The sequence below is a fragment of the Trifolium pratense genome, linkage group LG2, assembly GCF_020283565.1.
Source record: "Trifolium pratense cultivar HEN17-A07 linkage group LG2, ARS_RC_1.1, whole genome shotgun sequence".
Taxonomy (NCBI): Eukaryota; Viridiplantae; Streptophyta; class Magnoliopsida; order Fabales; family Fabaceae; genus Trifolium; species Trifolium pratense.
Window position 1 is genome coordinate 21,772,030 of NC_060060.1, and position 14,657 is coordinate 21,786,686.

The following is a 14,657-nucleotide window of genomic DNA, read 5'->3' on the forward strand; positions in this document are numbered from 1 at the left end:
CTGTCACAACATTCTGAAGCACTACAATAGAAATTCTTGTTTACATTTTCGTTAGAATCAATCACTTTATCTATCTTGTAATGATACTTTGTAAGTGAGTTCATGCATTTTTGAAATGTCCTTAGCCACAAATAGCATGATATGTGTGGAATCCTACCATCATGATGTCATGTACGTAGAACATTTTGACTAAACAAATTCAGAGAACAATAATGATTGATAAATCTTGGCACATTACAAAAGTGATCAACATTAATGATATACTCCCTCCGTCCCAAAATATAAGCAAAAGTGAGTCAAAAAAACTTGAAGTATTTGGTTAAAGATTTGGACCAAATATATCTACTTTTATTGATCGATTTTTGCTTATATTTTGGGACGGATGGAGTAGTTCCATAGATATTGTCATTAAGAGATTAAATAAATATTGATTGTTATCAATCATTTATAAAGTTTCCTTTTCTTCTATGATTTCGCCTAAATACGTACGTACGCACAAATAAAACTTCCAAAAGGAAATACGTACGTACTCATCAACACATTTGTACCCCACATAGAGACCTTTAACAAGATTACACCATTTTGGATAAACCATACAATTAATGTATCATAAAATGGAAATATTTGGTGATACACGTTATTAACCATAATTTAGATTAGATTCCCTCAACTCATTTTGTAATTTAACCAAACAAAACTTGTAACCTAATATTTCTATTTTTGGATGAAACTTATCAACCTTATTAATTAATTATAATTCTAACTGGATTTTTAACATCAACTATATATTCTTGATCAATTCAAAATTCATTTTATTGACATTAGGTTATGTCATTGCGCGGTATCAAGTTTTTTCCCTTATTTAAAGGGCATAGTTATAAAACCTTCGTATCGAAATTTACAAAGAAATCATCCAATTGATTGAGACGAACAATCAAGATTGTTTCCATACGAGTTTACACTTTCTTCACTTAATTCTCAATATCATCTACAGACTTTTTCATTCTGTCAAATTTATTTGGCGATCGTCTCAATTCATCAATGGCTTCAAGGAGCACATCATTTGCCTCCTAGACCAAAGGTTTGTTTCCGATTCTAGCTATTGTCCTATTTTCTCTTGCTTTCTTTAATTCCTTTTTCTTTTAAGTTTTTCATTTAAATTTTTCATCTATATGATTAAAATTTTCTTTAATTCAACTCATATGATTGCACATTGTTGTATAAAAATTATTGTTTAATTCTATTATTGGTGTAAATGCATGTATTTTATTTTGTTTTTGTTATATATCATTGATATTTTATCCCACGGACAGAAACAACAAGGAGAGGCAGAATCAACTCTTGATGGAAAAAAGATCAATCTATTAAAAGAGAAAATTCAAGTGGATCGATCAATCTTTATTTTCATCAAGAGTTTATGCTCATCAATTGCCGTCTATCCTTGTTGTATCTATCCACGGAATAAAGTAGCAGTGTTGTATAACAAAAGCAAAATAAAATATATGTATCTACTCTAATAGTTGGATGAAAGAATAATTTTGAAATATCACTTCTCGATCAATGTGCAACCATCTTAGTTGAATTTTTAGAAAATTGAAATAATATAGATAAAAATTGATATGAAAAACGTAAAAGAAAATGAGTTAAAGGAAGCAAGAGAAAATAGGAGAAAGAATCGGAAACAAACCTTAGGTGTAGAGACAAATGTTGTTCTCCTTGAAGCCATTGATGAATCGAGAGGATCACTGAATAAATTTGACAGAATGAAAATAGTCTGTAGATTATAGTGAGAATTGTGCGAAGAAAAATGCAAAATTGTATGGATATAAGAACTTGATTGTTCGTCTCAATCAATTGAATGATTTCTTTGTAGATTTTGATATGAAGGTTTTGTAATCGTATCCCTTAAATAAGAGAAAAAACTTGATAACGTGCAATGACCTAACCTAATGTCAATAATAAAGGAGTGGTATTTTTTTGGCAAACTTTTATAAGGCCTATATTTAAGTTGCTGATTAAAGAGAAATATCTTATACATTGCACATCATTCTATTTCCAAACACGTGTGAAAGGCAAAGAACTTTTTCTTTTAATGGCAAATTATATTATATATTATATGAAAAACGACGACAATACGATAGAATATTCAAAATACAAGAGATAGTGAAAGATAGTGAAAGGCAAAGAACTACATTACTCTAACAATTTGGAATCATATAAATACAAGTTTTTTTTATATCCTCCATTGTTTCTCGTTGCCCCTACTACTTTATCATCTTAAGAGCCATGTTATGAGTTGTAGGGTTCGAACAATGATGAATTGAAATCCACCACCAAATACATTTTGTCCCAAAAAAACAATATTTGATCTCAAAATTTCGCCACTAATTAGTGACGGATTCTGTTTTCGTAGCAAACATCTAACAGATTTTTATGACGTCGCAATTTGTGACAAATTTTGACTTTGTTGCAATTTTGTGACGGATTTTGATTTCCTATCCAATTTATGAGTGATATTGTAGAAGGGAAATACATTTTTGTGATAGATATGTCATTCCAAATGCAAAATTAACAAATTACATTTTATCTCAAATATGAAATTTTATTGCAAATACATTTACTATATACATTAAAAAAACTAAAAATTATAAAAATAAAATTAATTAATATATGAAATGTGTTTTGTTTCTTGATACCTTAGAGTTTACCACCAAAGTCACAAAGTATATTATATTTCTAGTAGGTGGAGTTTACAACCAAATGTGACTACTCTCAAAAAGAGACAACATTGCGATGCACGAATAAACGCCTCATGGGTTTTCATTTGTCCACCATCTATATACATATAAGAATTACACACATTTTTTTTTTTAAGGAATTTTGAGAATAAACGCCTCATGCTTTGCTGTTTTTTTATTTTAAAAAAAATATTGCACAGAACCATTCTATCACTGAAAAAGATCCAAATTTTAAATTATTAAGTATTGAATACCTTTAGAATAATTTAATAAACAAAATTCATCAAAAAGAAAACAATAATAAAAATCCAATAAACAAAAATGCTATATATACCAAATGGTTAATAGTCCAATAAATCTATCACAAAAATAATGAAGAATTTGAATAGTACAAAATAGACACCCTATACATATCATGTACTCTATCTATCATCATAGTAAAAAAAAAAAAAAAATAGGAGCGCTAACAACACTCTTGTCTATAAACCCAAACAACCAAACCCAACAAACAAAATAGTCGAAAACAACGACGCCACGTGTCGAACACCAAAACTAGAATCTCTATCCCTTGAAGTAGCAGCAGTAGTCCCATTAAAATTAGGATTAGACCCATAAAGATTCTGAATCCCATCAATATCATCCTCTTCAAGTTCAACTTTCTTAGTTCTAGAACTTATTGTAGGATACATAATAGCCTCTTCAATAGATGAATGCCCTAACCCTAAAAGATGTCCTATTTCATGAACAGCAACAGATTCCAAATCAACGGCGTTACTTAAAGATGACTCCGTTACATCACCGTTAACTACCCAATCTTCAGCTTTATCTAAATGAAACCTTCCGTCAGTTGGTGAAAACGCATGTGCTAACGTCCCTAAAACTCCGTCAAATGCTTCTCCGTCACCGTGATCGCCGCTGTAGAAACCGATTTTAATATCAGCGGTATTATACGACGCCGTTTCGTTGAATGTTATTGTTGTTACTTTTGACCATTGATTAAACGCGTTTGCGAAAACTTGTTTCGTTGAATCATCGAGATTTTCGTTCGGATCAAAAGCGTAAGTTAGGGTTTCTGTTCCCGCCGGCCACCGTGGCTGACCGGGGAAGAAAGTGTAGTGTTGAACGGTGTGAATTTCGTTTGATGAATTGAATTTACCGGAATTCATTGACGTTGTTCCGTTGATGATATCGGCGACACCACACCGGGGTTTGATTATGTAGTTCATTGTTGTGTTATCGAGTTCGCCGGTGATGTTGAGGTTGAAATTTTTTTGATAGGTTTTAATGGCGGATTCTAAGGCTTCGTCGAAGTCGTCGTTGAAATTTGACGACGGAGAGTTGGGGATGTAACCGAAATGTTGGAAGTAGTTTTTGAGTTTTGAGAGGCCGTCATATGTTTTGCCCGGACTACAACCGGTGAAGTTGCGGTATCCGTCCCACGCGCCTGGTGGGGCGTTGTTTGACATCCATGTTGGGATTGAAGATGGATCAGGGAAGAAACGAGCTGAAACTGAAGTTAATCTGATGGTAATTAGTGTTAATATTGCTAAAGCAAAATAACCTTGATTTTGGGTGGTAATCATGTTTATTATAGAGAGATTAGTAAAATGTAATAATGAGTTTTAGAATGTGATGGTTGTGAATGGGATGTTATATTTGTGAAGGGTGTTTATAAGTAATTTTGATTTATATATGAAGTAATAAGGGACAAATATTTGAATCTAGAAATTGAAGAATATGATAATATATGATGTGAAATTGAGAATATAACATTGAAGTGTTCGTCAACTATGTAATATGATGGTGATTGGGTGGACAAGTTCTTTGTCGTTTGAATGATTCATATATGAGGAAATGTAAGTAACCTGGAAGAAGCGTTGTCATTGGAAACTTCGATATTGTTTGTTGAAGACATATGGTGAGAGATATAATATGATGTATAGTTTAATGTATATGGACTAATTAACATATAGAAATAAAACAAAGAAAAGTAGTTAGAAGTGTTTATTTGACTTTGAAACTTTAAATCCAATGTGTTAAGAGTATGTTTCTTTGTTTCTTCTTTCTTCTTTTTTTTTTTTTTTAACAAACTTGTGTGTCTATATTATATGCTTTGATTTGATCCCAATTTTTGAAGCAATATTAGTATTAGTCTATTTCCAAAGTCCAACCACTCTATTGAATTAATAAAGTACACATAATAATAATGTAAATTGAAAGTTAGGAGGAGTAGGAGAATTTTATAGATGTATACGTCATGTCACACGATCATCTTGGAGTTGTTTTACGTGTTTTTCAATGACTTTTAGCTTAGACTTTGAAATGTGCATGGGATGTTGAAACGCGCAAGTTTTAGAAGTTTTTCAACCTTAGTCACATTGACTCCTTGGATTACAAGTTTAGAAATACATACATGTGGTATATTGACTCCTGCCTTTTCTTCACTTCACCCATTTTCCTTGCACCATATAAGTATAAGGTGTTCTTTGTATCAACTTTCTATTAGTTGAACCTCTCAAGTAACATAAGATATGAACATTAAATTTTGGTACAGCAATTTAACCTCTCAAGTAACATATAAGATATTGTGTCAAAAAAAAAAGTAATATATAAGATATGAACATTAAATTTTGGGACAACAATTTAACACCTCACTCTCCAATCACAGCTTGCAACCGGAGACATGTAAAAAATATTTAAAAAATAAAGTGTATAATTGTTATATATTTGTTAGATAATGGCTGCCAATATTGGTCCAGTACTTTTTGGTCTCATACTTTAGGATTATTGGGAGGGATACGGATTCACTACCATACGAGTTTTAAATTTTGACAATTGATTATAAATCGGACGGTCAAGATTAATGCAGTCGCAAATTACTTAAAAAAATCTCAACCACACATTTTTTATCAGAGAGGTAAAACTGTGTCAACTGTGTCAAAACAGACTGCAAGAAATCTGTTTCCTTACTACCATGTGACTTGTCGAGTTTTATTATGAGTATTATTGTGTCTATGCTATTCGATGCGGTGGCTTGTAATAATATAATAGTACTTACACCTTGTATCTTTGTTTTAACCTTGTTTTGCTAACAATTTTGAAAACAAATTACTTTCGGCTTTTTAAAAAAAGAATTACTTGATGATTAGAGAAAGAAAAAAAACTTGTACTTGAAGACTAGTGCATCTTTAAACGATACTTCCAAACCCACCGTTAACCTAATCATAAGCTTATTACGTTGGCCATGAGAGATGGATTTCGCCTTTTGGGGACCAAGAACGAGCTCTAAAGATTTGATTGGAGTTTACAACATAACACCATACCCACCAATATAAATTTTTATATACATACAACATCCATGTCAACTTAAAAAGGAACAGGTGAAGAAGATACGTGGTGCACTTTCTCCAGCAGTTTATAGACAATTACACAATAGCAAACTACTAGATGCCTTGAAATTACAGATAATAGGCAAATCGATAAAAAAAAAAACAGTAAGAGAAGTGCTAGCAAAACATATTCTAAAGGATAGATTCCTCCTGTAAGATTTTCACTAAATTTATCTTCAGTATTGATCCACACCATTAGACCTCCCTCTTCCCCTTTTTGATGGATGGTATGGATTTCACTAGATAGAAATCTGACAGAGAGAATTCATTCCTCATTCTCTAACACTCCCTTTACGATACTCTTATTATTATTAGTTGAAATTCATGTGAGTCTCGCCACTTCAAAATCCTTATGGATTCCAATATGAATTTCAGCCAACAATAGAAAGAGTACCAAAAAGTGACTGAAAGAAAATGTGTTGCAAACACTTCTCATATAGGAATAGTTTAAAAATGATGAATCTAGCATTGCGAAGGCCTATCATAAGTTGGAGGAAGGGAAGGACACTGTTCGTTCATATGGGAATAAGCATCCAAGGTGTTATAGCCCGGAAATTCCATCCTATATTCACCAAGAATCTGGCAGAATGGAAGCTTGTCATTCTCATTGTTGCACCATCTTGGTAGACGTGTTTGATTATCTTCAAAAATCCTAAGCATGTATGCATCACGAATCTGCAAATGACAACATAGTAATGTAAGAAAAAGCAATTATAACACAAAGCAGAAGTTCATGCAATCACTTAAAGGCAACAGGCAACATGACTTACTGTGAATTCAGTTACTTGAATGGAACTAGCAATGGGACCAAAAATTCCAGCCTCTTTATACATTGAAAGAATAAATGCTACACATGTTGTTGACTTTCCATCACTGTATACCCAATCATCTTGTTCTGGAATGGCAAGTAATTCATCGAAAGCTATCCCACGCTTCTCAGTCTCAAGTAGAATGTCATACAAGTCTAAATCCTGAAAGCACAAACAAATGAGATCCCACTAATCGTAAAATAATCATCAGTACTTGACATAATAACATGCCACTGGAGTTTCTGCAATCCTGATGAACTAATTAAAAATACGTGATTAATCAAGTTTATATCAGGATAAAATAATTTTTTGATCATTGATCTTTCACTCAATGTTTATTCTTATGGTCTTTTATCTTTTAAATGATTCATTTTAATCCTATATGTTTTTGTACATTATACATATTACCCTTTTTGGCCATCTCTAATTTTTCATACATAAAAAGGAAATACTGGAATCCCGGAAATAAAATTATAAGCCATGTATGTAGATATGTCATCTTAAACCTTTTGTAACTTGTTTGCCTTGGAATCAATGTTACAAAATACAAAGTATGTAATAGCACCAGAAACAAATTGAGACACTGGTAACCTAAATCTCAAAGTAAATGTTATGTCCACTTGTTTTGACTTTCACTGAATATTGTTCCACATAAAGAACAAAAATAAAGGAAAATATGGACATGTAAATGTATATATATGGTAAAACAGCATCGAGATATACCTCAGTCCCTAACCGCTTATTCAGTGCTTCATTCCACATGTTTGCAGCATAAGATGGCTGCATCCTTGACCACATAGACATGACAGAAATTACCTGCACATAACGTGTAAATCACGTGTAAAAAAATCATGTAAATCAGAAATGAAACGAGACTTCCATTGCTCTCAAGGAACTAGAACCTACAATATTAACAAGAAAACAAGTTTTTATTGTATCTGAGACCCACAGGAAATGAAAGCTAGAGATTAGTTTCTCTTTCTTCAAGCACTAATAATTTCAGCATTGCAGAAATTCAGGGAGGGAAGAATATAAAATCCTTCTTTCTTGTAACAGAAATCTTAACAATAACCCAGGTACTATGTTAGGATTAGGACCCATGCTAAATCCATGCTAGTGTCCTATAGGAAAAGAGGTAGAAACAGAAATTAGTGTAAGAGCTGTTAGGTAGTTAGTATTTTCTGTTATTGTAATCTGTTAGTCCCATGTCTACATAGGACTAACAATAAGTTGGGAGGTTTAGGAAATTATTTTGCAAAACCATTGTAAACTAGAGATAGGTCTAGTCAAGGGGATTAGATTAGAATCCTCAGTGTATTCTTTTTCTTCCAATCAATAAACTCACGGGCAAATAATCCTGTTTCTCTATATTTGGAAGACTCGACATTGAAAGGAACCTGTCAATGTCATAATATCCCAAGAGTCTCACCCAATCATGATTCAAATTGTTTCTATCAAATAGCTATCAGTTGGCACTCATTCCCTTGGTAAAAAAAATAACACAGTGGCCTTCAGTTAAATATTCTACATAGAAATTAGGCTAAATTGCACTTTTGGCCCCCTAAGTTTCAGAAACTTGCAATTTTGGCCTCTTATGTTTCAAAATAGCACTTCTAGCCCCCTAAGTTTCAAAAAGTTGCGATTTTGGCCCCCTATGTTTCAAAATAGCAATTTTGGCCCCCTAAGTTTCAGTAGTTGCGATTTTGGCCACCTATGTTTCAAAATAGCACTTTTGACCCCTATCTTTACCCCTTTTGCAAAAGGTCAATTTTGATCGAGTCAAAGTTGATGTGGCAAGTCACTTAAGTGACTCAGCTGCCACGTCAACATTTTTTTGTCATCTTATAATTAAAAAAACTAAAAGAATAAAAAAATAAAAGGAAGTCACATGCTTTAAATTTATTCTTTCACTAACACACATATATAATCTTAAATCCTAAAGAATTAACCAAATACTTCGTGACGTTTATTCAAAAGGATTTTTCACTATACGTAAAAAAAAAACCTAATTCCAAATCCAAAAATAGGAAACAATGGAAATTGAAAACTCTTCGTGCGTTTTGTTATGTCTTTTTAATTATGTAATGACTTCATATATGTAATGACTTGATTTGTTATGTCATTTTGATTTAGAAAAGTGTCTTGAACTTCCATTTAGAAAAGTGTCTTGAACTTCCATTTTGCAAAAGGGGTAAACATAGGGGGGTCAAAATTGCTATTTTGAAACATAGGAGACCAAAATCGCAACTTTTTGAAATTTAGGGGGCCAAAAGTGCTATTTTGAAACATAGGGGGTCAAAATTGCAACTTCCTGAAACTTAGGGGGCCAAAAATGCTATTTTGAAATATAGGGGACCAAAATCGCAACTTTCTGAAACTTAAGGGGCCAAAAGTGCAATTTAGCCTAGAAATTATGGTTCAACTGCATATTTATGTTACTCTTACACAAATAAGGAAAAGATTTAATACCAAGTGAGCATCAAGAGGTGGAGGATAGTTGTCAGCTACTGTGTCAATCCAACTGAATATCATATTGTGATAACCATATGGCTTGCCAGACATGCTCCGTGCATATTCCCATGCTGCAGTGGTGTTAAATTTTGCACGCAACTCTGGGTGCAGGGGAAGCAACGCTATATGTGGGTTGGAGTCATCTTTAAGAGCAGCTTCCCACCATTCATGCCATGGAATTACCACTATGATTTCTTCACCCTGCACAGAGACAGACCATCAAGATAACATAATCCTGTATGGACAAATGGAGAGCAGTGACTACCCTAAGTAACTACGATCTATAAATAAATCAATTACAAAATTCACTATTTGCCAACGATATGGTAAGATGGTATTGTTATGAACATTTTTAGAAAACCAAATGTGATATGGAATTTCTAATGTGTTGTGTTATACACGACATGGTAAAATCTTCAACATTTTATACCTTTTCATTCTCGTGCCCTGATTCACCAACCCACAAATTTCCCATTTCATCCTTCAAGCAAACTGCTGTATGCCCAGCAAATGCACCAGTTACCCACTTTTCAAGTGTCTCAAAACCTCCCCATCTACCACGAATTTTTGACAAAGCCAAAAAATCTCCAGAATGAACATCTGCAGGATCAATAGTTGCACGCCAAGGCTGAATACGTTTCTCAAATTTAGCACCCATGTGTTTCTTTAGGAACTCCAAATTGGAACTCTGACCCCATGCAGTGTTAGAGAATAGAGGCAACACATCGACTAGAGAAACCAGGGTACCGAGCATCCCTGCTGGCATAAGAAACACAGAAATTCCATGCTCTTTTACCTGTACAATTCAGTGAGAATTTTCTTTCTATAATTAGAATCCACCCCAAAAAGATTCAAACAAAACAGAACTACACAAAAGAAAAATACATATTCCAACTCTGCAGGCTCTTCCCACGAATCAAGCTTCAAGGTATGTTCTCGTGCAGAGAAGTAGTAGTCCCATGTAATCCTATATGGTGTTGCAAAAACATATAGGTCCATGCAGGTCCAACTGTGTGCTTCCCCTGTCTGTAAAAGGCCAAAAACGATCTTTTCAGCAGAGCAAAAAAACAAAATCCACAACCCACACTATGTGGAGTGGAGGAGAGGGTATAACAGAAAACATGCTTAAATTTTCATTAACCAATCCAACCAACAGCAGCATCCAATTCCATGTATTATCAACTAAACTTATATAAAAAGATATATGTGTTTACCCCCAAGTAACTATGTAAGGTGTTCCCTATAAATAAGATACCATCAATCTTCCATCTGTAAATAATTATCAGATTATTATAATAAAAAATCAGGGACGATTATTCTTAGAATTTCAGTTGGGCTTAATGCTGCAATTAGGCCCAACACAAATGAAGGTGCTGGCTGCAATGAAGCAACCCAAATGCTGCAATTAGGCGGCTAGGGGAAGACCACAATTAAGGCAGAATTTCCAACAATTATGATTAAATTTTGGCAATAGGTTGAACTTTTTTTAAGAACTAATCAAATGTTGGTAAAAGGGAATCATTATGTAGCTATTTTAATGAGATCCCCACTTAGACTCAATCATCCAGCAAGTTTACAGTTATACAAAAGGTCAAGTATCAGCAATTATACTAATAACAATAAATAAATATAAATATATAAATATTCATTGCAAAGAAAGGGTAAGGGTCCGTTTGATTTGTAAAAGGCGAGTGCTGAACAGAACAACACAGAACTTTTAAGGTATTGAACAACTTTTTGTCTTGTATGATGTTTGGTGGACAAAAGATTATTTTGATAACTTCGTAGTTGGGATAAAAAGTTGTCATTCACAAGAATGTAAGTTTTATCCCGTCCCTTATCCCTCAATTTATCCAATCCCAACAATGTTAAAAACAATCACAGTATAACCAGAGTTATTCTGTCCGGTCCCTTATTTTTTAGAGGATCTAACACAAGTAATTATAATTAATTCATATATTCTCAGCTATGCCAAGTGGATCATACCATCAGTTAATCAACCATACAATTAGAAGAGTGGAAAACAACAGTTTTTCCAATTTGTTTAAGGAAACAATCATAATAAATAAACACATCAACATAATTTCCTAAATTTAATCACTTCTATTTTATTAAATTATTACTAGTGTCTACTTATCCTATAGATATCAATCAATATCAATGTCGTGTGCAGTGTGATTCATAGCACACAATTAATTATTACTAAAAGTTCAACACAGTCAATTAAAACAAATCACAATAAACACGACAATAATAGAAACTATTTTATTTTAAAGAAAAAAAAAAGAAAAATAAACCTTGAGATAGAGAATAGCACCACCCAAATCAGAACCATTGTTATCACCACCATGAGTAAACTCAAGTTTAGCTTGATTATCGAAAAAACAAGCACCTTTCCATTCAATAGAACCGTTATAAGGAGTCACAGATCCAACAAAAGAAGGAAGCAAATCAACAGCACTATGAAAACTATTGAGTACAGGCCACGAAATTCCATGGGGGAGAACTGGTAACACATCGTTGACTCTAAAAGGAACTTTAAGAGAATGAATCGAATCTGTTGTTGATAGGGTTAGAATCAAAAGCAAGAGAAAGGGAAAACGAGACATGGAATTGAAATTCAAATTTTTAGGGTTTCAGTGGGTTTGGTCCATTTGGGGATTAGGGATTTGAGAGAAGTGAGAATGATGATGGCAGTTACGAGATTAATCGAAAAAACGGTTGCGGTGATGATGGGATGAAGCAATGAAACGTGGCGTGTGGACAGTTGATGATTGAAAATTGAAAACCTGTATACATCGATGATGACTATTGACTACTAGTTTTTCAATTGATTTTTTATAGTAGTTTTTTTGTTTTTCAAAAATATTTGATGTTATAGTTAAGTCCAAAATAAGAGTTTTTTTTAATACTAAAATAAGAGTTTTAATGATTATTATTTTTAGTTTGATTCAAAAAAACCTTATTATTATTTTTAAGGAAACGATTTTTTTTTATAACCGAAATATATTATAAGAGATTACAAGGGGTACTCAATCCCTTATAATGAGGAATACAAAACTCTTATTCTCGGAATTTCGTACTTTTGTCGGATCCTTCCTATCTCCTGATCGAGTGTTTTGTATGCATGTCACGGGATTTAAACACCAACTAAAAAAAAGATTACAAGTTTTATAACCAAAACGATTACTAAATCACACACAAGAAGGAAATGATTTTGTATTACTCCCTTCGGTTCTTAATATTATTTTTTTTGGTACATCGGTTCTTAAGTACTCCCTCCATACTAAAATATAAAAGAAAATTGGTTAAATAAAATAGATGTATTTGATCCCACTTTTTAACCAAATACATCAATTTTCTTTGACCAATTTTCTGTTATATTTTAGGACGGAGGGAGTATAAAACAAGATGGGAGGGAGTATACTGTATATGTGATGGGATGAAAAAAAAAACCTAACAATTTATTAGAGTCAAATTTTTTAATTTTTTATCATTGCCCAAAAAAGTCTTTTGTTTTATTACTTACACTTTTTTTATCACTTATATAGGAAAAAAAATACTCTTATCTTGTAACCAAAAAAAAAAAAAAATACTCTTATCACTTTGTACATTAAATACTCTTATCTCAAAAAAGTCTTTTTTTTGTTATCCTTTATATGGACTGAATTCTCATTAATCACTTACATTATCTATCTCTTTCCTTTTTTGAGATTAAGGTTATCCTTTTATTATCTATATTTCAATAGTACTGACTGCTACATCAATAATGAATTAGTCCAAATAGTAATGATTTTGATCTCCTTAAACATGTGGTTAGGAGTACGATTTTTGACTCATGCGTATGAAAAAATTCAATTGTTACTAATATCAATGTAACCTTAAAAAAAGTATTCATTACTCTTATTCTTTTGTTGAGGAAAAAAACCGAAGTACTCACTAGTCACTACTATAGATTAGATTAGATTATGAGGTTTACTTTTCAAAAGAATTTTGTTCCAAAATAAATATTGTTTATAAATTCTAATATAATACTATTTATTACATTTTTGAATTGCATATTTTAATTAATAGTATGTACAACTACATTATTTATTACATTTTTTAAACATTGGTATTACATTTTCTAAACATCGGTAAATTGTCAAATTAATAAAAAGTTGACTCATACTCTACAATAATGTAGGTTCAACTACCTTTACTAACATAAGAATCTTGTTGAAGGGTCTTCAACTAAAAATACCAGAGGTGGATATACATAGTATGAGTGATGTTGTGACACTACTACATATTCAGCTTTTAGTAACATTTTTTAGGTAACATTTATAAAAAAATGTTACCCATTTTCACCGAAACCCGATAGAAATAACTCAAATCATTGAATCCCGCTAGATTTTCCATTTGATTAGTGAAACTTTTTCTCACTTCCCAAACCCCAAAACTTGCACAAAGAAAGAAAGAAAAAAAATCCAAATCTATTTCCCATTTAGAAAAAAACAAAGAAGCTTAGTGAAGAACGCTTCCTCTCTCCGGCCGCCACTTTTTGTGAAGAAAACTTTGGGGCTTTTTTTTCCTTTGTGCAAGTTTTGGGTTTGGGAAGTGAGAAAAAATGATGGCTTCTCTTCCCGCCCCATGTTTCTTTTTCATCTCTCTTGCGCACAAAAAAATTCGTTTTCTAGAAACCGAAGTTTTTTTTTAGTATAAAATAACACTAAAAAAACTTCGGTTTCTAGAAACCGATTTTTTTGCGCGCTAGAGGGGCCTAAAAGAAACATGGGTCTAAATAGAAGCCATCACAAAATATTACACTAATAAAATTGGGGTTTGAACTAATTAAACTTCACTTTGTGAGCTGAAGAGAAATGCTTTGATGCTGCAACTATGGATGCTTCAGGTCCACTAGTTATAGAAGCTTTGGTGCTTGTCTTCTTATTAACACAAAATAACCTTGTAAAAAATCTTGGTATCGATGAAAACCAGCTTCTCTTGTTTCCCTTATAACCCATTTTACTTCCGTTTGTGATGGTGCTCAATATTATTAATTTAGAGGACTCTGCTAATTGATGGATGCATTTGAAATTCATTTTTTAACGTCTATACTTTATATAAACTTAGTTTTCTTGTTGAAGTAGATAATAAACTTGGACAACAAGTTTATTAATTCAAAATATTCACTTTATTCCGTGGATAAGCGGAATATTTAAAATTCA

At 32.5% G+C, this 14,657-nt stretch overlaps 2 protein-coding genes across 2 annotated transcripts; both read right to left on the reverse strand.

Moving 5' to 3' along the window:
- Window positions 1-3,067: 3,067 nt before the first annotated feature.
- Window positions 3,068-4,825, reverse strand: LOC123906827 (metalloendoproteinase 2-MMP). The gene has a single exon (XM_045956837.1). It carries the CDS (start codon window positions 4,319-4,321, stop codon window positions 3,218-3,220), a length of 1,104 nt encoding a protein of 367 aa, XP_045812793.1. The 5' UTR covers window positions 4,322-4,825; the 3' UTR covers window positions 3,068-3,217.
- Window positions 4,826-6,058: 1,233 nt separating this feature from the next.
- On the reverse strand, window positions 6,059-12,292 carry LOC123906828. Its single transcript, XM_045956838.1, has 7 exons — window positions 11,745-12,292; window positions 10,333-10,473; window positions 9,878-10,243; window positions 9,406-9,648; window positions 7,660-7,752; window positions 6,898-7,098; window positions 6,059-6,802 (listed from the first exon to the last, which is right to left on the reverse strand). The coding sequence occupies exons 1-7, from the start codon at window positions 12,054-12,056 to the stop codon at window positions 6,590-6,592; spliced, it is 1,569 nt and encodes a 522-aa protein (XP_045812794.1). The 5' UTR covers window positions 12,057-12,292; the 3' UTR covers window positions 6,059-6,589.
- Window positions 12,293-14,657: the final 2,365 nt, after the last annotated feature.

Bases quoted from the DNA above. Each gene is read 5' to 3' on its own strand.
- LOC123906827 (XM_045956837.1), bottom strand. From the start codon at position 4,321: ATGATTACCACCCAAAATCAAGGTTATTTTGCTTTAGCAATATTAACA.
- LOC123906828 (XM_045956838.1), bottom strand. From the start codon at position 12,056: ATGTCTCGTTTTCCCTTTCTCTTGCTTTTGATTCTAACCCTATCAACA. The intron at 10,474-11,744 runs GTTTATTTTTCT...GGCCTTTTACAG, and splicing joins GTGCTATTCTCTATCTCAAG to ACAGGGGAAGCACACAGTTG. The intron at 7,099-7,659 runs GTATATCTCGAT...TTGTGCTTTCAG, and splicing joins ATAAGCGGTTAGGGACTGAG to GATTTAGACTTGTATGACAT.